A 25,031-nucleotide genomic window follows, 5' to 3' on the forward strand; every position below is an offset into this window, starting at 1 on the left:
AATATAACAGCATGTCGGAGGTAGAGGTGGACTGAAGAAGAAGCACTGATGATGAAACATGGCACAGGGACACAAACTGCCAACCACAAGCCACCACGCTGTAGGAGGGCCCCAGGAGATCCTAAGCCCAGGGGTTCCCGGGAACATGTTGCCAGAACCATGGCCAATATCCCACACGCCACCTTTCAAACCTGCCGCACTTACCGCTCCTCGTGGTACACTACACACTCCCACTCCCCTACACACTGCAAGCTGTCAATGATGGATGCCAGGGATCTTTCTCCTCCTCCTTTCTTTCCTTTTCTTCTTCTACTTTTTGTATGGGAGTGGCAGAAGAGTGGGGCATCGTGTGGTGGTTTAAACCACCCAAAGACAGCAACTGAGGGTGGGCCAGACACCAGACGACTCCTGGAAGGTGAAACAAGGAATAAAAAGGGCACCCAGACATGATACCCTTTGGCTAGCAACTAGGCAATGGTGTGACTTCCAGGAAGCTCGGAAAATGAGAAAAAGAGAGTGAGAAGATAAATACAATGGACAAGAATACCGGTATTGCTATGCAAGTTGAATCAGGCAGATTAATCATGGCCTACTCAACAACTCAATCGAGGCAATCCTGATAAGGCTACTTATTGTACATGTAAGCCTAATTTGTTCCAAATGTCTACAGACACTTTTAGCCCTTATCATTATCCTATTATTATCTAATGAAAGTATATGCCATCAAGCGGTGTGCGTGTGGTAAAGTCTGTAGTTATAGACCAATGCACATATTTATGGGTTATAAATCACTTGTGGTGCATTAGGCCAGAAGTTTCCATTACCAGGCTTTACTGTAGTCTTACCAAAACTCATTTTCATTGTTGACTTATGCCTTTTATTATTTATTTACACTCTCAAAGCGGTTATGTGTACAGAGTTCACAGTGGAAATCATAAGAGAGGAGCTGGTTGCTTCATCTGAATTAATATGTGAACATTTACTGGCTAAATACTTTCGTAAACTAAATATGCAATATCGATGCTCTTAACTGGTTCATATACCATTGTCTATTATTTTTAATGCCAACTGCAAAAATGCCTACCGAGTGAGAGATATGCAGTCCTGCTGCATGTTCTCTGCTGATATTCTTAGAAACGCTTGAGTTTACGTCATGAAGAAAAAACGAGGTAGTGATTCCCGACGTTCTGATTGGATAGCTGGCCTGACGTACTCTGCCGCCGGATAGGTTGATCCAAGCTAATGTACCTTTTGTTGTGATTAACCGTTTAGCGGTTGTGATTCCACGTTATTATCAACCAAAGCCGCGTATCAATTTTATTGTAAAAAGAAGAGGATGAGTGGCGGAGTGTATGGAGGCGGTGAGTGATTTTATTCCAGTAAAACTAAAAGGAAAAACGGAGCCACGTTGTTCCCTTCTGCAAGAGGCTTGCTAGCATGCTATAGCTAGCTAGTAAAGCTGGCCGTGTTCACAGTCGAGGCAATGCAGTTTGATATATTTTCAAGTAATTTTATATATTCCAGGCCATATGAAAGCAGTTGTGATAATTGTAAAGTTTTAGATCTGCACAATATGGTGTAATTGTAGTTAAGATCACAATGCAGTCAGCTAACGCTAGCAAGAACCGCTAGCTAGCAAATGAATGAACGCTGTGGCGCAACAATGCCGTTGTTGCTAACGCGTAACGTTATATAGAGAAAGGGAGCGTGTGACTATTCTGCACGTTTGAAAGGCATTTAACATGTTTGTGCATCGATCTAAAATGTATATACACCTATCTTATACTTATTATGTCCTTATTGTATTTTGGCCCCGGGCTTTTTGCTCCTCAAAACAATCCATCATGTTTTGGTAGATCTCATACACAAAGGCAATCTTCTGTATGTCAAACCCATTTTCAACTAATAGGTACACCTCACGATTCTATACCGTTAACTAATTAAATGTTGGAGCAACAGGTTTTATCATCCAATACAACTTTGTCATCAATATGTTGATACTGCAAAGCGACTCAGGAACACTACAGTCACAAACCCTGGTTTCTCATCACCGACTGACGTCTTCATGTAACCAGACTAAACTGTCATACGTGTGTGTGTGTATACACTATCCAAGTTGAACGTTGATTAAATTGAATGGTGGGTGACGATTGGTGGTGATTGTTTTAAATCTGAATCCTCACATCATTATTCACCCATTTAATGTTTTGTGTCATTAATAACAATAATAATTTATCCATTCGTTCGGCACACTAATCACACGACTACCTGCGTCATTTATTCTGCCGTATTGATGAGTAGAACTCACAAGAATTGTGCCATCTGCCTGCAGATGAGGTGGGGGCTTTGGTGTTCGACATTGGCTCGTATTCGGTGAGAGCTGGCTATGCAGGAGAAGATTGTCCAAAGGTAAGTGGATCTGACCTGCTTTACTATATATCTCATCTTCCACTGTGTATCGTTATTTTATTATCCTTGGGGATGGCCATTGGTGTCAAGAAATTAGGTCTATCACTCTAGAGATCATCCAGATAAATCAAGTTTTAGTGAATTGAGTTGCATTTAATTTCTCTGTGCCTATGAATATGAATCTTTTTTAGGTCTTTACATTTAAATAACCTGCCTTCTTATTCCCCCCTCAGACAGTTTTTCCTATGATGTTTGTGATGCACACCATTCGACGGTTATGGAATGTTAACTGGAGTTTACTTTGTATACATGTGTTTTGTTGATTTTTAAGTGATAATGAGGTGTTAATTAAACCGTACTTACAACGGTTGAGGCAGTAATTGTGCCAATCCTACCGCAAACCGATGACGCATGTTTGACCCCAAGGCGGTTGACTGAGTGAGAGGCGTGGCACACCCAAGGCACACTTTTATTTGTGGATCACAAGTGATGATGAACAAAGCAAAGTCGAAATGCTTAGTAAGCAGATCAAATACTCGATATTTGAGATTGCTGGAAAAATTCGGTATTTGCCAAACCTCTCTACACTTCTTACTAATACACCATTGCCCAAACCACAGGGCTCCAAGCTTATTTGTGATCATTTTTTGCTGTTTATATTTACCTCGTATGATCTATCATTATGAACCGAACCTGCTTGCAAAGCTGTGAGCCAGGATACATACATGCAGACATACATACATTCATACATACATACATTTATCATCTTATGTAGAAGGGCTGCTCGATAAAAAAAAAAAATATCACGATTATTTAGGTCAATATTGACATCACGATTATTTTTGAGTTTGAAAACATGATGTATTTATTCAGTATGTCTCTCTCAAAAGCACTTTGTATCTGAGAACTATGAAATTTCGCCTTAAAAAAATACACAAATTGGCCAAAAAGAGAAATTTCAAATCTAAAATAATGTACAGATATGTATCTGTTCTTCTGCACTTTCTATAAAACATTTAATAAAATAAAAATCTAAAACTCGATTTATATTAGTTTTTCTGATCGTTTGACGCTGAAATCGAAATCGAGATTGTAATTCGATTAATCGCCCAGCCCTATTATGTAGGCATGAGCCATGCTCACATGATCCTCTATCCTCATGTCGGGTGCAGGCGGATTTCCCCACGGTGATCGGGGTGACTCTGGACCGGGAGGATGGCAGCACTCCCATGGAGACGGACGGGGAGAAGACCAAGCCGAGCGGCACCACCTACTTCATCGACACCAACCAGCTCCGGGTGCCCAGGGAAAACATGGAGGTCATGTCTCCTCTCAAGAACGGCATGAGTGAGTGTTTTCTTTTTGTGTGGCTGTTACAAAAACGTAAACAACCAGAACATTAGGAGAGAACTCACGGCTGAGAAACTACTAAAAAGACACCAGCTTGGTTTTAAAAGCGTGATTGTGAGCCTTTGAGGCACGCTGTCATTCATTGATTTAGAGAGTCTTGTTTTTCCGGATGTTAAGTCATTTGTGGTGGCTATTAAATGATGGGCCTGTGCATCTCAGGTTGTTCTGTTCAGTGTTTGATATCCAAAATATGTGCACATACCTCATTTTCATGCACACTTTGAACAACATTGTGCAATCACCATCCAATATTTAGTATATGTATGTAATTTTCTATCGACTTAACGGTAGATAGAGATGGATAGTTAAATAGATGGGTTTGGCAGACATCCCTGATTGGTAATTGAGGCGTAAGAGCACCACACATCGGTAGCCAACGAACAACAACAAAAATAAAAAGGAATTTAAGACGATAAAAAGTTCAATTTACAACTCAAAAGACTGTCTGGCTGGCGGACGGGCGCCGGCCACTGTGAAGAGATCAGTGGAAGTGGTGGCACTGAAGCGCGTACACTCTCCCTCCATGCTGACCTAGCGGATGCTTCTAATCAGAAAGTGGTCCACAGGAGCCTGGCTGTGGGCTATTTAGAGACGAGTATGACACCGATCTTAATTGCAATAGAACGCCACCATGGGACTCCGGGCACCCTTAGAGAACTGACCTGGAAACAGAAGCACCCGCGGCTGTCAAATTACTATCCCAAAAAAAGACTGTCGCTGCTCTATTTCCCCCCGCCTACACCATCTGACCCTGGAAGTGTGGTGGGAGACAGACAATGTTGTGATGTCACCTAAGCCCCCTTCGCCAGGCCTGTAAGTGTGAGGTGAAGGAGGGGGGACTTGGTGTTGCTTGTGTGTGGTGCTGGCATCAGTGTTCAATGAGAATAGGTCACGCATCGACTGGCATATCAGTGGCCCACTTCCCCATCTTAACCTCAGGAGTCACGTGCACATCACGTTTTTGCAATGAGGGCTTCAATCAAATCCCAGTTTCAGTTTCCACATCATAGGGGTAGCATGGGAAAATAAAATACACATGACCATCAAGGAACTATTACCAACCTCAGATTAGGCTCGGTCGGACTACATGATAAAATCCTCATTAAATAATCATGTATTATCCTTTCTTTCTTTTCCCTGTCTATAGTCGAGGACTGGGACAGCTTCCAGGCCATTCTAGATCACACCTACAAGATGCACTTCAAGTCTGAGCCAAGCCTGCACCCGGTGCTCATGTCAGAAGCATCGGTGAGTCTGGATTAAGTACTCAGTCATAACGTTTAGTATCACTTTATTTGCATAATCCTGTAATGTTCACAAGCAAAACACTGGATATCGTAATGCAGGTCCGTTTTCTAGCCAACATAGAAGACTCAATCAGATTACATTTTTGACCCATATCTTCTGTCATATCTATCGTTCTAATCAGTATCTTAACCATTGTCCTGTCACAATACACTGTGTTATGCAGTAGTCCCTATTGCGGGGGGACTTATGTGCTGCTTTGTTTGTGTGTGCAGTGGAACACGCGAGCGAAGCGGGAGAAGTTGACAGAGCTGATGTTTGAGCATTACAACATTCCGGCCTTCTTTCTCTGCAAAACGGCAGTGCTGTCCTCGTATCCGTCACAACCTTACCGCTGCGCTTTCACAATACCGTAATCATAGCATGAGTACCGTGGCAGCCTGGTTAACCTTTTACTTTGATCACCATTCTACCAAGCTGCTGGATTTATCAATGAGTATTATTTACTGAGTTGACTTTTTGACATGATTTGATTAGGTTTTTCGTATCCGTGTCACTACTATGAAATATGGCCTTAACTCCGGTGTCTCAGCTTTGCCAACGGGCGATCGACAGGCTTGGTCCTGGACAGTGGAGCCACACACACCACAGCAATTCCAGTGCATGACGGTTATGTCCTTCAGCAAGGTGAGCAAGACCTATCTCTTTATAAAATATATTATGGGAGCTGAGCTGAATCACCCAGTATTGTTGAGTGCTGCTGGTTATTCAACTCATTCCTCACCAGTTTCTTTGACTGCAGAACAAAGAGCTTTAAAATGCTACTGAAGATATAATCTAAATTGGTACACCAGACAATCTTTTATTATTATAATTTGTCCAAGGCTCTATGTGTATAGATAATATCTAGTGTGTGTGTGTATGTATGTATGTATGTATGTATGTATGTATGTATGTATGTATGTATGTATGTATGTATGTATGTATGTATGTATGTATGTATGTATGTATGTATGTATGTATGTATGTATGTATGTATGTATGTATGTATGTATGTATGTATGTATATATATCTTTTATTTTTTTCTGATACATTACATATATAATACATTTATGTTAAATGATGATTCAATTACTTGATTATTGCATTAGTAATAGAGCGCACCACTCAGTGCCTCCTCAGTTAGTTACATCCCCTTGAGTCAACTGCGGAATAGGAAGAGGCAATGAGAACCCTTGCATACTTAATTCCCCCCTTCCACAACACTGAAATCCTCATCCCCCTACACTGGGCAGAGGACTTCAGGAAGGAGACGTTTCAGTGAGCCACAGCATTACTGCACTGACCTCAGGAGCTAGGCTTTCTGCGACAGCATCATATGAGCCGGAACTACGGAGACACACAGGATGGGAGCGGAGGAAAGCTGCGGTCACATTACAGGATCATGATATGATATGATATGGGGGGAGCTGGGGTTATTCATAACGGGGAAGTCAAAAAGGTGTAAGGAGTGAAGTGCAAACTGAAGAAAATTCCTTTGCCTTGCTTAAATCGTGATCAATCAAGTCTTTTAAATAGGTGTAAACATTGTTTTATGATTGGGTTCTGACAGGAATAACCATAAATTCTCCTTTTTTCTCTTATTTTTCAGGCATCGTCAAGTCGCCCCTGGCGGGGGACTTTATGAGCATGCAATGTAGAGAGCTATTTCAGGAGTTAAATGTTGAAATAGTCCCTCCTTACATGATTGCCTCAAAGGTGAGACCTGCTAAAGTAAGTCAAAACCCACTCATTTCATACATTTCTTTTCCTTCTTGGAGTCTTTCTACACTCGGTGGTGGGGGTGGTCTGTAAGTACGCCATTTTGATGGTCATTGTGGCCCTTGTGTTATTTAAGTGTCCGTAGACCTACACAGTGGTGATCGTGTTTTGGTGCCATATTCTTTTGCGCAATGTTTATTTGTGTTTGTGTCATATCATGGTAAATAATTTCAGTCATATCATGGTAAATATAGTCATTCATACTTTTATCTGTGTTGTGTAACTGCCATTGCATCGTCAATATAAATAGGAACATTGTTGATCCAAAAAAAACATTCTGTGAGAGAATACTTACTTGGATATCTAAGTTGAACCTAAAATGTTTTTTTTGGACGGTGATGCATATTTCATGCTTCCCTAAATGTGTTTAACTGATAGTTGGCATAAAAATTTATCCAAACCATAAACTTAAGCAACTATTTAAATATTTTCAATACGCATCACATTATTAATTAGTTATTGCTAATTAGTTATTGTGGCGTTTACCAAGTACAGGCACAATAATGTGGGACGGTGAGTACTGTGGCACTGGCCCACTTGATTTGCCGATGGTTAAAAGAACAAGCTGATCTTGGCACGAGGCGTCTATTGTAAACATCAACAGCCGTCTGCCAACCCTGCTGTTTGTCCTCGCAGGACGCTGTGCGTGAGGGATCCCCCGCCAGCTGGAAGAAGAAGGAGAAGCTACCTCAAGTCACACGCTCCTGGCACAACTACATGTGTAATGTAAGCAGCAGCAGCAGCATTCTCCAGCGTCGCCTGGACCTGTTGTTCGCTCTGTGTTCTCTATGGAGCATCCGCTTTATCTTTGGGGAGAGCAAAGACCAACTGGAGTGGAGGGGTTTAAGAACCTAAATACTGTGTTTTAGCGTATACGTAAGAAAACAAGTAGCGTAAATAATTGCTGCATAAATATCGTGCATATTTGTATGATTACGCTTAGAATTAGTAGAGAGAGACGGGAATTAAATCATCGGTGCATTTCATCCCAGATCTTTTTTATTGGCTGTGCTGGTACTGCCATCTTAGGAGTGACTAGAACTGCACAGCTCGAGTGCGCCATGTAACGTGTATCTGTCTCCTGGCCCGCAGACTGTGATCCAGGACTACCAGGCCGCTGTGCTCCAGGTGTCGGACTCGCCATATGATGAACAGTTAAGAGAACCGGCCTCTTCTCGTTGTCATACTTGATTTTTACTTCATGTAAAAGCGCAAGTCTAAACTTGCGGTTCTGTATCGTTTTCCTAGGGTCGCAGCCCAGATGCCCACAATACACTATGAGCTGCCCAACGGGTACAACTGTGACTTTGGGGCAGAGAGGCTAAAGATCCCAGAGGGACTGTTTGACCCCTCCAATGCAAAGGTGTGTGTGTGTGTGTGTTTGTGTGTTATTTATGTAGGCAAGCTATGGTCCAGTATTCGACACACTTGAATGTGTGCATCTCAAGAGATGATGAGCAAACAATATCAAAAAGTGAAGCGTGTCAATTTAAATCGCTGAAATTGTCTGGCGCGATTACGGTAATTTGCACGTTACTCTGGACCTCCTGAGGACGTACGGACCTGTTGCCTACAAAGAAGCCAAGACACTTTCTTAACAAATCGTATTCAAGTGACCTCTGACCTCTCATCAATAGCCATGCAGTCATCAATTATAATGCTGTGTGTGTATTCCCCAGGGTCTCTCTGGGAACACCATGCTGGGTGTGGGCCACGTGGTGACCACCAGCGTGGGCATGTGTGACATAGACATTCGACCGGTGAGCACCAAACAAATATCAGAATTATCATGGGTTTCCTTGGTACTAAGAATGCGTCAATGTATTGATGTGTCTAGCCCTTATTGGCTTATAACTTGATTGGATTTGTGTGTGTGTGTGTGTGTCAGGGTCTGTACGGCAGCGTGGTGGTGACGGGGGGAAACACACTTATCCAGGGTTTCACAGACCGACTCAACAGGGAATTGTCCCAGAAGACTCCTCCTGTAAGTTGAACAAGCCATGAGATGGCGTCCTCCCTCTTCGTCATAAAGAGCCACCTTACTGTTAGACGTATTGCAAATGTCCTTTTTCTTCGGAATATTACTACTAACTTGATTTATAGAAAAAATGTATGTATATATGATTTTGTATTTACTCACCATTCTTCGTTGCTTTTACTTTTCTTAGGCTATTTTGTGCTTTCTTAATGAAAACAACCGGACAAAAGGCCACTCTTCTTCACTCTCGACCAATGTGTCTTATTCTATGCTAAGATGTTATGTGTTCTGTCTGCAGAGCATGAGGCTGAAGCTCATAGCCAATAACACAACGGTGGAGCGTCGCTTCAGTGCCTGGATAGGAGGCTCCATCCTGGCATCTCTAGTAAGTTGATGTTGGATCTTTATGGGCTTATTGGTGTCATGGTCATTCTAGGGGAGATGGCACAGGGCCTATGGTTGTGTTATGCCTATTTTCCTGTTTAGTTAGAGATTTAACACCAAAGAGAAACGCTTTCGAGCAAGTAGATATATCTGATTAAAATTATTTTGATAATTGTATTTCTCTATTGGCCAGTCTACATGGTGTGGATTTCAAACGTTTACACTTTTTTTTTCCCTGTAAACTTGTGCTGATCAAGTTTGTATGCCACCAACCTGATTGTTCAAACAAATATAAGGCAAAATAAACAACCCAATCTCCCAGATTTAGGCTTGTCTGTCATCAGACTTGAGATTGGTAATCTAACGTCAGATTCCTATGATGGGTAATATAAATCGTCAGCATTGAACATCCACAGACTTTCAAGTAGTTTTACTTGGGTCTGGGTCTCTCATTAAGTGTTAAGCCTGTGTTGTCCTTAAGGACTGCAATTGTGAGTAAGAACAGAGGACAGATATTATTACCTGAAAAATGTAATGCCTTATTGAATTACACTCACATCGCTGATCTGTTCTTCCAGGGAACCTTCCAGCAGATGTGGATCTCTAAACAGGAGTATGAGGAAGGAGGAAAACAGTGTGTGGACAGGAAGTGCCCTTGATTTATTAACCCGCCTCCTTCCCCAACCAGATCATGTATGGATGCCATCATTGAAAAAAACACATGTTTAATTCATGTCTTTACCTGGACTCATAAGTACCTTTACCTGGGGTCATACGCCGATGTTTTGTTGAATTGTTTTTTTGTAACTATCGTTTGTTCGTCCTTGGTTTTATATAGCAAACATCTACTTGTCAGTGATAACTTAAACTGTGTTACAATGCAGACATTTAGTCTGTGTATTTGTGAGGGGTCAATCAAGCAGCCTTATGGCTGTTCATATGTCATTGATCTCAAGAAAACATGTTTGTTGAAATGGGTTTCCAATTGCCATAGAACGATATTGAAGATAAGACGTGCAAGGTTTCTGCAGGATATGAATGCTATGAACATTCAGTTTAGGTTTGTTTTGTATAAAAGCGATTCCTCAAGTAAGCTTTTCATAGGCAGGATTCAGCCCTCTCTCCTTTTGCGGTGAGTGACTTCAAATACAATCTGTATTTAATTTTTTAACTCATTTGCAATGGTGTCTTTTGAAATTAAAGTCTTTTGTTATGAGGTTTCTCAATTTCTCAAGTTTTTCAACAAACATTCCAATACTTAAATGAGTTCAACCTAATCAAAGATCAGTTGCTGAAAATTCAATAAGGTTTATATTAATGTGAGGTCTCATGTCTATAATTAAGGTTACAACCAAATAATTACTCACATAATCTTTAATGATTCAATACAAAGACAACAGATTCAACAAATTTCCAACGATGACAAGCAACTTGACGTATTCAATGTAATTGGATTTACACAGCCGAGTAGGGTGAATGGAGTTCTATCCAAGCAATCGATAGATAAAAAAAAAACATTAATTATGAAGAGGCTTTCATTTGAGGAAACTTCTCCTTGAGTTTGGCCAGCTGCTTCTTCTCCAAGTCCGCCTGCCTAGCTCGCGTCCGGAGGTTCTTCTCCATACGCAGCCTGGGAGACAGGAAATTACATAATGAGGACACCATGCCCACAGACCCGGCTGTTGCCTTATTCATGTGCAGTTAGTAGATTAGGCGTCTTGCAAGTCGACGCCTACAGGTAGACTGGACCATTGGTGGCCAGTACGCTACCCTGCCCCCTGCTGGTTGGGACCAGATGCAACAACATGGGTTGCATATGACTTAACCTTCCCATGACGAGGGAAAACAGTGTTTCTGCATGCTTACCGTATATGTGGCTTCACAAATGATGGTGTGTAGAACCTCCTTCGCTTGTACGTTGCGTTCATATACCACGGAATGGCATACTCTCTGAAGCGGTGCCTGTTGAGCGAAACATTCACAGACGTCATTTAGGGCACTTGAATTTTCCATGTTCTCTTCAATTCTGTTATTTGCTCAAGGTTGGAAAAATCGAGTATAATGATGTCCATCTAATTTCGTCCTCTTCCCATTTAAATATTTTCACAGGTAATTCTTTAGCCAGTGGTCACTGTCCAAATTAGGTCCATATGAAATAGTTGCAATAAAACAAATACATTTGAAACAAATACCTCAATTTGTCTTTATGGCTATTTGTATACGTTATTACTTTATAATCATACAAAGTAATTAACGCCCGACCAATACAGGATTTATGGAGTAAAAATATGACCGATATCGCTATATCAGCCGAGCTAAAGCAACCAATTAACTGTATGGGGAGGAGCCACCAACCTTCACACAGAACATGATGTGAATTATGAGTGTTTATGTGGATGGGCTCAGTGAAAGAATTTACAGGTTCAACCACCAACGTCAAGGACTAATAAAGAGGTAATAACATTCATAAAAATTGTCACCATTTCTAAAGGTTTCATAACTTAACATACAAAGATGCCGATATATCTGTGATAGGCCAATATCGGTTGAGCTCTAAAAAAAATAAATAAAGAGTTACCTAGCATTACTCAAGACAAGTTCTTTATCCTCTCCCTTACCAAACCACTTTTCCAAATAGATTCCTCCTCCAGTCAGCAGGCCTGGCATACTCCTGGCCGGTCTGGAGCAGCCTCAGTGCTGTCTCCCTCTCCTCCACCACCTTGTCCAGCCTCTGCATCGACCGCTCGATCTACCAGGAGGGCAAAGCAGAATGGATCAGTGTCTGATAAAGTTTTGTTGATGGTGAATTTTATTGGCCGCTTAAGGCACCAATAAAGTGGCGGATATAAATTATATTTAGGGTTGGCCAACAACGCAGTCGCACTGTATTAATAAAACCTTCTCATAAACCGGTACTGAAATCATTATTTTCAGGGCCAATTAATTTTCTGCAGTGCAGTACACACACAAGTTAATTAATTATACCTTTTTTAATCTCTCTGGACTCGGCATCGAAACCCTTTGACGTTTCGCCTCCTGCTCAATAGTTAGCAGCATGTTCTTCTCTTTCAGAAGCAAGTACCTGGATTGAAGAGAAGAGACCTATTAAACGTGTGACTAAACAACATATAGTTTTGAATGAGTAATTAAAATACAAAGCCCACCATAGTTTGTGTAGTTCTTCGTTGCTCTTGGATCTCAGAAGTGTTACAGTCCACGGTGCACCTTAAACCAAAAGTATAGCAAATATAGATTGAAAAGGGAGCTTTATTTACTCACCCCGTTAGATATCTGGTACACAATATAATATCTACCTGACTTCACTGTGCTTTCTCCCCAGTTCTCAGGGAGGTCGAAGAATTCTTCCAGACCCATTCTGCTGATGGTTGTGTGCAGAGGACGACATTGGACAACGGGCCAAATGGGACAAGCAGCACCGGCTAGTAAATTCTGCCTGCAGGCGAGATTAATCCAAAGAAAAATAAATATACATCATAGTAGTTATCAAGCAACATCTATCCATATAACCATAGAACAATTGTATTAACCCAGTTACTGAGGAGGTTCACGATGAACTTCACATTCCCATCTTCTTGACCATTCAACAGAGATTAGACGTATAGCTGTCCAAGACCTTCCTAGAATGTAATGGAAATTGGTAGGGTTCAAACTAAATAATACAATAAAACAATTAATTACCTGGCAAGTGAAGACTTCGTTAAACAAATGCCTGTGTTTTGAGAAGGTATGGTTGAAGATATCCTCACAACATTATGAAATTGTTTGCAAAGTGCCAGAACACGTCCTGCTGAGGTCGCCGCCATGTTTCCAATACACGGTCACGGATTTCCCAGCATGCAATTCTAAATTAACCGATATAATAAAGTTGCCAATTCAAACACAGTGGTTGGCTCATTACATTTTTAAAATAATATTTTGTCGTTTTTACGTTACAATAATAACCAATAAATTATGAAAAATATTCAAGCATAGCCTCAATTTCTAATGGTTATTTAGCATTGTCACTGGTCAGCCAATAGGAAAGCTTGTTGTTAGATGGTGTCATGCAGCAGTGATGGTGGGGATGAGCGTTCTTCGGTCTGCTGCTGCCTTTGCAGCCAGACTAAGTCCTCTAAAATCTGGAAATAAGGTGTCAAATTTGCTGACAAGAACTATTCCTAAAACGGAACAAGGTAACCGACTATGTGAATCGTTTAATTTGTGGATAGTTGACCTAAATAGTTGTCGTTTGTTGTTGTGACCTTGTGCTTCACTCATTAGCTCCCTGCTAGCTTTCAGTCGTTGCAGTCACCTACGGTATACAGTTGTTGTCAGCCTTCCTTCTCGGGTCAAATGACTAAGTTCTTTATGCATGTTACTAATAATAATAATAATAATGATGTTCAGTATCTTTCTTTCGTTACAATGAGACACTTTGCTAATTAAACAGATTTAAAAACATATTTGAGTTGGGTGTTCCAACATTGGTGGTGATTTGCTCCAGGTTAAGATTAAAGCACAGGTCGATACATAATTACATCTCGCTTAATATTTCTTAAATCAAGCACCATCAGAGTGATCTTCTGTGTTTTATTGAACTTTAAATTGGCCAATTTTTTTTAAAAAACTATACTAACACGCAAAATGCAACCCTTGTCTTGCAGTGGCAGTACGTTGGGGCCATGGTAAGCAGCTGTTTGTGGTCAAACCCAGCGGCTACTATGACACCAGATTTCTACGCTTGTTGGTGAGTAGTGCGTCTTCATGTATTATAAAGGACCAAGTAAACTGATTTGCTTGGTCAAGTAAAGACATGTTGAGGTTAAGGAGGCAGGTGCTCAGGAGGTACAGCTGGTTGACTTGATACCGGAAGGTTGCCAGATCGATCCCCGGCTCCTCCCATCAGAGTATTGAGGTGTCCCTGAGCAATAAACCTAACTCTAACTAATTCCGACGAGCTGTCGTTCACCTTGCATGGTTGACACCACGTCGGTGTGTGTATGTATGAATGGTCGTAAGTTGCTTTGGACAAAAGTGTCTTATAAATGCCCTAGAATCCGATAGATAGGTGCTTAAGGCATCAAGTTCATCTCTCTCAATATTAGTACACTGCTGAAATATATGCAAAAATCTACTTTCAGAAATATTATATTCTCCTGACTGGAATTCCAGTGGCTGCCGGCATAACATTTATAAATGTGTTCTTTGGTAAGTAAGACTTTTGTTATTAAAGCAATATGAATGAATATGTCAACAAATACCAGTAGCAAAATAAGGCATCAAAATAAATTCTTTGTTTGCACATAGCAAACAAAGAATTTAACATATAACATATACATTTTTTTAATTGTTTTTGGACAAATGTTCTAATATTCACAGATTTTTATTGGATCACTTTTGGTTTCAAAGTCTTCCATTTGGTCAATAGTGCACTTCCCTATAATTGGAAGTTTACAGTACCTGTGTTTTTCTAAACTTCCAGGTGAGGCAGAGCTGGCTGAAATCCCAGAGGGCTATGAACCGGAGTACTGGGAGTACTACAGGGTACGTTGCTCCCCTTCTCTGGCCAGTCTATTTAAATAGTTTAACACCCAGAAAAGACCAGAAAGTCAATCAAGAGATCAATCAATGAGCATTCATATTAATACAATTGACAGACATTCAATGCTTCCCAGCTGCATTTTATTAATGGCAAATGAATACAGTTTGGGCCTAACTTGTATAACAACGTGCACATGAAGCTAATGATGATGTGTAGGTTGAGTGTGATTTAAGTACTGTGAGTAGTAGTAGTAGTAGTAGCATATGAAAATCATATACTTATCATATGGATTGCATTAATGATAACATTAACATGTTTGACTGTGTGTTTGCAGCATCCCATCACCCGATTTATTTCCCGTAACGTCTACGACTCCCCAGTGAAGGACTATGAAAAGATGATGGCTGCTATTCAGATTGAGCAGGAGAAGGGAGAGCATAGGTGAGTGTGTCTATCGGAGTCAGCGGTCGCATCCACCTAGGTTGTTCATGTATATGCCTTCTATTTATTTTCACTGACTGTTACTGTTATTTGATTTTTGCCCTGTGATCAAATGATCAATGTAACCAATGTGTAACCCACCACGTTTCAAGTCCAAAGTGCACGCATGTTGAATAAGAGTCGGTTTTCTATGACGACACAGCCATGGGAATAACCGCAATCATGTTCATTCGCCACTCGCAATACACTCTCATCCATTTTTTTAGTTTAATCCATCAACATGCGCCAACTGAATCTGTTGGATTGCGTAGATTGTGATTGTAGGCAGAACAGAATCAAAATGGGTTATGGAAAAGGTTTGTTACCTGACACTCTTGGGCAGTTATATTATTATAAGATAGAAAGGATTGCCTGTATTGGCTTAGTCTGATACCGAAGCAGCATCAGTAACTATGACAACCTGAGAGGAAACAGCCTTTAAAGTCGGTATCTATTGATTAGTGCTGAAGAGATCTGCTTACCATCATCATCTCTTTTGAGTTAATACCTCCCTGCCAGCTGTCAGTAGGTTACGTTTGTAAATGGATAGTTTCCTCAAATCTTGGATACTGGCAAAGTTGCAGCTTTCAAATCCAAACCTGATCACTGAGTTCTAGCCATGACCTCTCAGAGGTAAGATTGCTTGTTATATTGTAGGCTTGTCTTCAATATTGTTGGGGGTTTCCATTCCACAGACTGGCCCATTTGGAGGTGCGTCGCCAGATGAGACAGAGGGGAGACGGCCCCTGGTTCCAGAAGGAGACTGTGGACAAGGGCCTCATCGACCACAGCCCCAAGTCAACACCAGACACTTAAACACCACACTCAAATTTAAATCCTCATCGTGGTGGTGAAACTCACTGTTTGTACATTTTTTCTCCTCTGCTTAAATAAAGTATATATGATGTACTTTGATTCTGCACCAGTGCCTAGTTTCTCTTTATTCATTTAATCAATTAAATGATTATGTATATGATTTATAATTTAGATATAATTAATTATTGAAAGAAAAAATCTGCTGTTGTCTGACTACGATGTATCTCTAGGGCCAATGGGCAGTATGTCTGGGGTTCCAGAGTAGCTGGATAAGATAACGGATATCCGGGCCAAGACTTCGTCCATTGTTTGTTATTTTTTTGTAGGTATTTCAGGTCAAGATGGCACTTTGGTTAATCTCTTTTAACCGATGTCAAAGCTAAAAAATAACGAATGAGTGTTTCTCGCCACGCAGACTTGGTTAATCTCTTTTAACCGATGTCAAAGCTAAAAAATAACGAATGAGTGTTTCTCGCCACGCAGACTTGGTTAATCTCTTTTAACCGATGTCAAAGCTAAAAAATAACGAATGAGTGTTTCTCGCCACGCAGACTTACCGTCGGTTTGGACAATACTACTTGGACTACATATGGAAACTAGAACACTTCCTATTATTAAATCTTGTCCCTAAAGATTATGCATTCATATGTAGATATCTGTATTGAGAGATTACTCATTGTTGAACTGGTTTCTTATATCTACGCTACTTGGCCACACGGTGGCAGCATCGAGTAAAATGAATGGACAAAATACAGGTATATGTTGCGGATATAATTGATGTTATATAATTTATGTAGTTAACAAATTTTGATTGAATATTGGGGACACATTTTTAGAACATGTGGGACAACGCAGTAAGCATACTTTCATTTGGTCTGTCTTTATTTTCCTACAATAACTGGCCAATTCATTTTAGAATTGTACTCCCTGAAAGATATTTGTCCACTCATATGGCTTTAGGTTTGAGCATACCAAATTCCGGAAAGACATCTTATAACGGAATAGCGGAATTATTGGTAAAAAGCATGGTCAATTGACTTGGAATCGCCCACCAAAGAGGGCGGGTCCGCGGACCATGGTTTGAGCGCGTCGTGGTGGGCATTGAAATCCATGCGCAGGTGCAAAAGCTAAAGAAATCAAGCTAGTTTTCTCTACGAAGTTTTTCCTTTTAGTATTTTTGTTATTATTTCTGAGTTCAACGCAACGCGTCGTTTCTTTCCTCAGCTTGACATCCCCCTGCAACCGGAGGAATGTGGACACCGAGCGCTTTAAAAATAGCATCCTTGCCCCTGACAGCCCTGCTCTGGTGAGTCTCGTTGCATTGTGCCGCGAGGAGCAGGAATGCGAAGATGGCTGCAGATCTCGGAGAGCTGCTGGTCCCGTTCATGCCAACCATCAGAGTCCCCAAAACAGGAGACAGGGTTTTCAAGAGCGAATGTGCCTTTTCCTACGATTCTCCAGTAAGTGTCTGTCTGCCCTGAATTAATCCATGACGGGAGGGGATGTGGATTTTGTGCCTACTCATAGCGGTTGCTTGTCTGTCCTAACACGGGGGTCGCTACGTGTTTCTGTGTGGCTGTGCTTGATGGGCGCCTCCATGGCCGACGTTCCCCTGAACTTGAGCGCGCGGGTGTGTGAGATAAATAAATAATGAAACAGTGTTTACATCACAAGAGGCGCGCGTTTCCCTCTGGAACTGCACCCGTCCCATTTAATTGACACATTGACCCACCTGCCTGCACTCTGTCATTGACCGTATTGATGCCGATTGATCAATATAGAGCTTTTATGAAGGGATAAGGATGATGAAAATGTCAACGGAAATGGAGAAACCCAATACTTACTCATCCATTTACAGTAGGGAGTCACCGATGCTAAATGACAATACTGACCCTACATCTGCCTATAATGTATAGGCCTTATCTCTTTTTAACCTCACATGAATTGAAAGTAGACAATTCGATTATTAAATGATACACCCTACGACACGTTTCAACACTTGAAGGAATCGGACAAAGGACAAAAATATTAAGATATTGGTGCGTAATGTTTCTATTAATTACTCTTGCTGATTAGGCCTTATATTTATAGAGCTAATACAAAATGTTCCCATCCACATCTTACAGTAAATTATCATAATCTCAATATCATAAATGTGTACCTCATGTGTCAACAACTCTTTGCGTTCAGCAGAACCTCCTTGTTTGGCCTGATGTATGAATACTGCCCAGAATTCATGACTAAGCCTGCATTTTAGCCCTAATAATAATAATAATAATAATAATAATCCTAATAATCCTAATAATAATGGATGTAGGCTTACAAACGAAATAGATTTGAAAGGTGACTCAGCTGTCTGGACTTTAGCATGTAGCGCTGAGGAATGGTTTATTTTTACCCCACTCTGTTGAGTCTCATGTGTCACTTCAAGACACTTGAAGGGTTGACACTCAGTTTTATTGAGCCTACCCCAGACGTGAGCGTAAGATCAAGAGCCTATATCTTGTCGCATTCTCCACCTTTAAAACAAAATTGGAAAAAGGCGGAAGTCTTATGGAATGATAAGTTATCCCATTGGTTGAGTCCAGGAAGTCTGTGACCCATTGACAGATGGCTCCTGACTGCACTGTCTTGTTCACGAATGGACAACCGGGATGTGTGGCCAGCCTTTCTAAGCTGTTTCACCTTGTTGACCCAAAGGGTAGAGGGTTAGAGTCATGGATTAGGCATTGGTTGTATGCTTAACTAATACAAATGTGCTTGATGATGATACGTTGGATGAGAAAACAGCAAGCACTAACTACCAGCTTTAGTGGTTTTCTATACTGTAAGCAAGTAGGGGAGGTTGTATTTCTGTATATCTACATGTTCTATTGTGACATTTTCTTGTGATACCCAAACCCCATTATTTAGCTTTTTTAAAGATGTTTTCTCCCCCCACATCAGTATTTGCTTCAGCTATCCCAAAACCTTATTATAAGTACGCTCTGGTAGTTGGTGTTATCCCCAAAGTCTTGGGTCCCCCTGTAGCATTATTTGAGCAAGGTGCCCAACCCCTTCGCTTCCAGAAGAATCAAGTGTATTGGAATCCTTGAAGTCACTTTGGGTGAAAGCGACTTCTAAATGACTAAATGGTTTTCCTAAGGGGCGTTGCTCTGTGGGGGTCCGTTGTCCGTGTGTGTGTTGTGTTTGGTCTCATCTTGATGCTCTTCCTCTTGCAGGAATCCGAGGGGGGCCTGTATGTGTGCATGAACACGTTCCTTGGGTTCGGGAGAGAACATGTGGAAAGGCATTACCGCAAAACGGGACAGAGCGTTTACATGCACCTTAAAAGACACGTGAAAGAGGTAAGGATTGGACGAGTTATTATTAGTAATGTTTTGGTTCCTTGATTTCGATTTTTTATCCTTCTTATTTATGTTATTATTAAAATAATTAAAAGCTCAATCGAACCTGTTTAAGAATGACAAACTAAGATTAAAAAGGGGGAGCATAACTTTCTCTACTCTATAGATCAACGTGCATTTATCTCATTGGGCTTAACAATCAAAGGCCAGCTGTTTTTTTTGTAGTTTAAGCTTCTCAGACAGGTAGCATAAACCCTTTGGGTCTGGAGCCACATGTTATAAAGCAAGCAGCTTGTAAAACACGTGTTAATGAAGGATTTTGGAATGTGTTAAAAGCAACAGGGCCTAGCCCTAAGGCTATGAGATGTAACTTCCTGTGCTTAATTAAAAGTTTTAAGCCGGTGCTCTGTCAGCAGAACTCACCGGTGTGTACCGAGCATCTTCAAACATCCCTCAAACTCGTGTCTTCTCAGGCAGATTTGTAGCTAAGCCTATCCAATTTCTGGGAACAACAACATGATGATGAAGATGTAGATGATGATGATGATAAGACAGAATCGCCTCACTTGATGCTTTTCCATCCAAACACCTGCCTAAAATCAGGTTCTTTCCCTGTGTGTGTGTGTGTGTGTGTGTGTGTGTGTGTGTGTGTGTACACCAGTACCAATGGCCATGATCGTTTCCAATAAGCCTGGATTCATGGGTTGATCGTGTAGAACAAAGCCATAAGCTGCTGGTATGTTTTCATTGATCGTGCCCTATCGGCCCGCGGATAAGCTGCTTCTCTGTCAGAAGGCTCCTATTTCCCTGGCCGGATACAGGCTGGAAACAGCTGGTCGTATCCAGCTCCTGTGTCTGCTATTCCCCCTCCCTTGTGACCTCTTGGGCTACAGCGTGTCAGCAATCCCTGTGTGCACGTTGGGTCCGTCTGTCTGTCTATTTATCCATCCCTCTAGCTGTCCTCCCCTAGTTCGTCCCCGCCCAGTGACGTCCTGTAAACTCACAATTGGTTTGTTTTCTGAAAGGTGAACTAGGTCAGTGGAATAGGGCCTAATTCACCTGGCGTCCATCTTGGCTTAAAATGCTAGCCGGTTAGGGGAACTAAATGAAGAGTCTAAATTCAATTCCCTCACCCAGCGAAAGGTGAATACGGCCTATTGTCCGATTGAGAGTCCAGTTGTTGATTGAGCAGATTTGTACTGGTTTAGTCATTTATCCAACACTATTTGCAGTGAATTCTGGGAAATATCAGAGCATAAATGGGTTGGCTATTTTGCTCTACAATGCCTACAGGTTGACCCTGGGAATTGGGGATGGAGCCCGGTACCTTCCCAGCTGGGAGTCCCTCTGTAGTGGTGCTGAAATGTGCTATTGCTCAATCCTTTTCCCTGTTAGTTCACAGGGATGGATCAGGATTTTACATTTAAGTTGATCATTCAAAGAACATTCCCCAGGGACCAAGGTCTCTTGGGAAAGGTCTATCTCCCCCAGTGGGGGCTGGGGCTCCCCCGGGACTCCCCTGATGGTTCTGGAGGAGGTAGCCGGGGGGTAAGAGAGGTCTGGGTTCCTCTGCTTGTCCCTCGACCACCACGGCCATGGCGGCACATGTGGTTCTAATGGCTTTGATGATTTCTAGTTTTACAAAGGCTGTATTATTGCTCTTCCCATTGGGTCACACTGATGAAGTCAAAAGTGGATCTGGACCTGCTGCTTAAAGGACAATGGCGATCTTGGGGATCAAAACATTGCATTTCTCTCATCTGCCTCGCTTAAACATCCATTACCAATATAATTGTTCATAATTACTTCCTTGTTAGGATTTTAATCGAAGAGCTTTTAGTGCGAACGCGTCCGCCGGAAATGTAAACAATTACAATATAGCTATTTGTCTTTTGGTATCAGTTTTCGTCAGTCAATAGTACACTGTTTGTGGACAACCTGACAGTGAATTGGCAGGTACTGGAAAATGTCTTGGCACAAAAACCAGTGCTATATTGCTGTTGTTTACATTTGTGGCAGGTACGCTCACGTTAAATACTCAGAATTAAAACAAGGAGGTAATTTGGACAATATTAGTGTAATGGGTGCTTTAAGTGATGATGGTTTGATCACCCAGACTGGTATTGTCATTTTTTTTTTTATGACATTTATTTCCTGTAAGAAGCCTCGGTCCAAAACAGAATAGTAAAAGTTTCTTCAGTCTTGGACACATATTCAGACTGTGCTGTCTGCCCCATCCACTTATCTGAGGAACCATTCTGATGGTGGATCTGTTTCTTCTGAGTGTAATGTTTTCTGGGTTTCCCCCTTGCCCTGTCACCTCACCCTGCCCATGCGCCAGCAGGTATTTAGAGCAAAATGACTCGAGCAACCGGAACCCCCTCCATGTATACGTTTTTAATTAGTACGAAAAAAACAGAAGAGCTTGATAAGTTTGTGTTTTTATGGAAATGTGACATGATGTCAATGCATTTTTTTCATGATGACAATGAATATTCTTTTCCTATTCATGTTGTTTTCCACAACTGTTTCAAGACCCTAACCCTTTTTTTCATTTCCTACCCATAGTAGACTCTCACTTCCTTCAGAAGATGATGAGGAATTACTGCCGCATCTATTGGAAAAAGGATGTTTGTTTCTACTGAGGTGTCTGCCAAAGGTGTGTTTCAAAATGAGCCATTTCCTGTTTCCTGTAGAAAAAGACAGGTGCCACAAGTGGTGCCTTCCCCAAGAGACGGAACGGAAAAGTGTTTCTGGGTAAGTCGTCTGATCGTCCTGGAGATCTGCTCTCCTGTCGGCTCACAATCGAACGTACCGTGTTCTGTTAAAAGGTTAAAAAAGAGACAGTGTAGTGGTTAAGTAGTAGTAAATAATTTCCCGCATATTCAACATAATCATATACGTGTTCTAGTCTGGTCTGACATATTCCGGTTTTAAGAAAATTAGTAATGCAACCCCCCCATCCAATCCACTTTACTGTTGTTGTTTTTAATGCTCAGCCATGAACCCCCCCCCCTCCCCCTCCCCAACCCTGCCGCCCCCCATTCCGACCTCCCTCTACTCGGGGGGGCAATTGATATTTCCCATGTCTAGCCCCCCCTTCGCCGCCTCCTCCGCTCTATATATAGCGCATTTATTTGTGTGTGTGCGGTTAGTAACTGTTCTATATTCAAAGTGCCACATGCTGAGGCCGGCCCACTCTCCTCCCGCCTCGGGGGGGAGCTGTACAGAGGATGGGGTAAGACTGGGTCCACGCCCCGCCCCCTTTGCTCTTTTGCCCCATCTCTCCCCGCCCTAGTGTACCCCCTCAGCTGCCACCGCCTGTCAGTTCGCCCCTCCCAGCCAGCCTGCTCCCCAGGGCTGACACACTTCTTCTGCAGGGGGGGCCGTGACGCTTGCGTCCCTGGCCCCTGAGGACCGGGTGTCTCCGGACCCCCTCTGCCCCGCCCTCACCCCTCAGCTCACCGTCCCGTGCCCTCCCCTCGCTGGCTGGAAGGATTCCTTCCACCCCCCCCCCCCCCCCCCCTACATTACCTGGTTCGCTGTGGCTGAGAGCTCTCCCAACAGGACCGTACCCACATACGCGATACTACGCTACACCACACTACAATACCTACACCACATTTTGATACACAACCACCAATTCAATTCAATACATTTATATTTGTATAACCCTTAATCACCATTACACTCTCAAAGGGCTTATGAGGCCAAATATTGATGACACTACACTACACTACACTACACTACACTACCCACCCTACAACACTGCCCACGTAGCAACTACATTACCCTAATCTGTACTACACCATGCTACAAATCTTTATTGAGGATCCTTATTTGATTCGGTTGAGGTCAAGTTCTGTCTCTGTAAATGTGTTTCATTCTGGAGGTCTGGTTTGGATGTAGCACGTGGTTTTGGTTTTCGCTGGTCTTTTCAGTGATTGAGACAATCCTCATTCTCAACGGAACCAGATCACCCCGCCCTGTTATCCTTTTCTGTTATGTTTGACGTTGCCATGGGTCTGATGCATCTGCGGTCATTTTTATATTCGGTCCAGTGATCGAATTAGCGAGCTAGCCCCTGAGCTTGGACGTCACTGTGACACCAGATGACACCGTGACAATGCTTTTTAAAGAAGCTCATCCACAGAATGGCCTGTGATGCAGCTGTTGTGGACTCCATGGCTGTGTCATGGCACATCTTTAGCCTGTGAGGTAGAAGGGATCCCTCTTTGAAGTTGGGCTATTAAACAGCACTGCTGGTCTTTACGAGCAAACATTGCTATTTTTTATTCTTATTATGCTGCATAAACGGTACAGTATTGTACCGTTTTTATGTTTGGTACAATACTGTATGGAAAGAGATCCCATTATGGATTACAGAGGTGTTGATCTATCAATTTAAATGTAATCTAAAGCAAACATAATATGGACTGTACTTGAATTCACCGACTATTTAGTGTTATCAGTAAATTATTGTGTTTCTTTAGTATAATATAAAATATTATATCCAAGTTATAACCTTCGACTTCCATTGTCCTGTTAAGAGTGTCGTTGAGCAACCACTTATCCTGTTGAAGGGTCGTTGAGCGGACAAGCCCACACCAGTCTATTTATTGTCAAAGGTCTTTGACGAAAGCACCGCATTGAGGCACAATGTGAATATAATCTAAAATATAAATGATGAGCCATGACATACTTTCATTTAGAATACATCGATTTAACGTCTCAGGATATCTGAAGAGTGCTTGAAATTCATCGTTTTTTGTATTTTTCGTAGAGTAATGTAGAATTTATATTATAAAAGAAAATAAACGAACATGGTACTGCTCAAGACCAGCCGCCCGTTCCCTATTTTGAATTGTGATAGATAATTATTCAATCTCTCCATCCCAGTTAGAAAGGGGGATATTGTTTCATTCGTGACGGTAAAAACTGAGGTAGAATATGAATATTAATCAGTATGGAAAAGAGGACAAGTGGTTGCATGCCCAACACTGGAGCTCGATTTAGTTTCATCACTTTTGCGCTGAATAGACCCGTCTTCATTGAGCACCGCTTGGCGAAGAAATATATGAGCTGAGGTACCACAAAAAGTTTGAATCTTTGTTTCTTCCCCTTTTTTCAAAGATCTGGAGCTCAACCGGGATTTTAACAGTGAGGACTATGACTTTGAGGATGAGGCCAAGCTCGTCATATTCCCAGACCACTTCGAGATCGCCCTACCCAACATCGAGGAGCTACCTGCGCTGGTGAGTGAGCCGGTCTATCCGTCCCAGGGCTCTGTGTTTCTGTAGGGGAGGTTCACTTTAGGGGACTGGCCTGGACTACGTCCACCAGTTCTGTCCTAAGAGCTGCTGCTATCTTGGTGTGTGTGTGTGTGTGTGTGTTTGTGTGTGTGTGTGTGTGTGTGTGTGTGTGTGTGTGTGTGTGTGTGTGTGTGTGTGTGTGTGTGTGTGTGTGTGTGTGTGTGTGTGTGTGTGTGTGTGTGTGTGTGTGTGTCAGTCAATATTGTGTATACAATTGTCTGTTTGCAAAGAATGAATTGGTTTTTCATAGGAAAGTGTTAGTTTCCCTTTTGGTCCTTTTCAGTTT

At 41.9% G+C, this 25,031-nt stretch overlaps 4 protein-coding genes across 10 annotated transcripts in view; 3 read left to right on the forward strand and 1 right to left on the reverse strand.

The window, feature by feature from the left end:
• The first annotated feature begins 1,192 nt into the window (after window positions 1–1,192).
• Window positions 1,193–10,464, forward strand: actl6a (actin-like 6A). Of its 2 annotated transcripts, none has more exons than XM_060067371.1 (14): window positions 1,193–1,361; window positions 2,333–2,409; window positions 3,582–3,756; window positions 4,967–5,067; window positions 5,340–5,437; window positions 5,657–5,751; window positions 6,717–6,838; window positions 7,523–7,612; window positions 7,979–8,040; window positions 8,135–8,249; window positions 8,566–8,646; window positions 8,775–8,870; window positions 9,163–9,249; window positions 9,827–10,464. In XM_060067371.1, exons 1-14 carry the CDS (start codon window positions 1,337–1,339, stop codon window positions 9,905–9,907), a joined length of 1,305 nt encoding a protein of 434 aa, XP_059923354.1. In that variant the 5' UTR covers window positions 1,193–1,336; the 3' UTR covers window positions 9,908–10,464. The 2 variants fall into 2 exon arrangements, with proteins under 2 accessions (XP_059923354.1, XP_059923355.1); XM_060067372.1 differs by having other exon boundaries at window positions 6,717–6,823.
• Window positions 10,465–10,604: 140 nt separating this feature from the next.
• On the reverse strand, window positions 10,605–13,105 carry mrpl47 (mitochondrial ribosomal protein L47). Its single transcript, XM_060067376.1, has 7 exons — window positions 12,948–13,105; window positions 12,563–12,702; window positions 12,413–12,473; window positions 12,234–12,330; window positions 11,867–11,997; window positions 11,115–11,210; window positions 10,605–10,878 (listed from the first exon to the last, which is right to left on the reverse strand). The coding sequence occupies exons 1-7, from the start codon at window positions 13,070–13,072 to the stop codon at window positions 10,770–10,772; spliced, it is 759 nt and encodes a 252-aa protein (XP_059923359.1). The 5' UTR covers window positions 13,073–13,105; the 3' UTR covers window positions 10,605–10,769.
• Window positions 13,106–13,280: 175 nt separating this feature from the next.
• On the forward strand, window positions 13,281–16,185 carry ndufb5 (NADH:ubiquinone oxidoreductase subunit B5). The gene is made up of 6 exons (XM_060067378.1): window positions 13,281–13,441; window positions 13,913–13,995; window positions 14,390–14,456; window positions 14,731–14,792; window positions 15,125–15,231; window positions 15,966–16,185. The coding sequence occupies exons 1-6, from the start codon at window positions 13,324–13,326 to the stop codon at window positions 16,084–16,086; spliced, it is 558 nt and encodes a 185-aa protein (XP_059923361.1). The 5' UTR covers window positions 13,281–13,323; the 3' UTR covers window positions 16,087–16,185.
• A 981-nt stretch (window positions 16,186–17,166) lies between these two features.
• Window positions 17,167–25,031, forward strand: part of usp13 (ubiquitin specific peptidase 13) — a 30,093-nt gene continuing 22,228 nt past the window's right edge. For 3 of the 6 annotated variants that reach the window (XM_060067338.1, XM_060067340.1, XM_060067342.1), the window contains exons 1-4: window positions 17,167–17,546; window positions 19,308–19,433; window positions 22,130–22,190; window positions 24,567–24,688. In XM_060067338.1, the coding sequence (XP_059923321.1) occupies window positions 17,436–17,546; window positions 19,308–19,433; window positions 22,130–22,190; window positions 24,567–24,688 (420 nt within the window). In that variant the 5' untranslated portion in view covers window positions 17,167–17,435. The remainder of the gene's footprint in view (window positions 17,547–19,307; window positions 19,434–22,129; window positions 22,191–24,566; window positions 24,689–25,031) is intronic. The other 3 variants (XM_060067339.1, XM_060067341.1, XM_060067343.1) reach the window with 1 other exon arrangement.

The sequence above is a fragment of the Gadus macrocephalus genome, chromosome 12 (genome assembly GCF_031168955.1).
Source record: "Gadus macrocephalus chromosome 12, ASM3116895v1".
Classification (NCBI taxonomy): Eukaryota; Metazoa; Chordata; class Actinopteri; order Gadiformes; family Gadidae; genus Gadus; species Gadus macrocephalus.

Bases quoted from the DNA above. Each gene is read 5' to 3' on its own strand.
- actl6a (XM_060067371.1), top strand. From the start codon at position 1,337: ATGAGTGGCGGAGTGTATGGAGGCG. The intron at 3,757-4,966 runs GTGAGTGTTTTC...CCCTGTCTATAG, and splicing joins TCCTCTCAAGAACGGCATGA to TCGAGGACTGGGACAGCTTC. The intron at 6,839-7,522 runs GTAAGTCAAAAC...TTGTCCTCGCAG, and splicing joins CAAAGGTGAGACCTGCTAAA to GACGCTGTGCGTGAGGGATC.
- ndufb5 (XM_060067378.1), top strand. From the start codon at position 13,324: ATGGTGGGGATGAGCGTTCTTCGGTCTGCTGCTGCCTTTGCAGCCAGA. The intron at 13,442-13,912 runs GTAACCGACTAT...CTTGTCTTGCAG, and splicing joins TATTCCTAAAACGGAACAAG to TGGCAGTACGTTGGGGCCAT. The intron at 14,793-15,124 runs GTACGTTGCTCC...GTGTGTTTGCAG, and splicing joins AGTACTGGGAGTACTACAGG to CATCCCATCACCCGATTTAT.
- mrpl47 (XM_060067376.1), bottom strand. From the start codon at position 13,072: ATGGCGGCGACCTCAGCAGGACGTGTTCTGGCACTTTGCAAACAATTT. The intron at 11,211-11,866 runs GTAAGGGAGAGG...TTCGCTCAACAG, and splicing joins CTATTTGGAAAAGTGGTTTG to GCACCGCTTCAGAGAGTATG. The intron at 10,879-11,114 runs GTAAGCATGCAG...CCTGTCTCCCAG, and splicing joins TTTGTGAAGCCACATATACG to GCTGCGTATGGAGAAGAACC.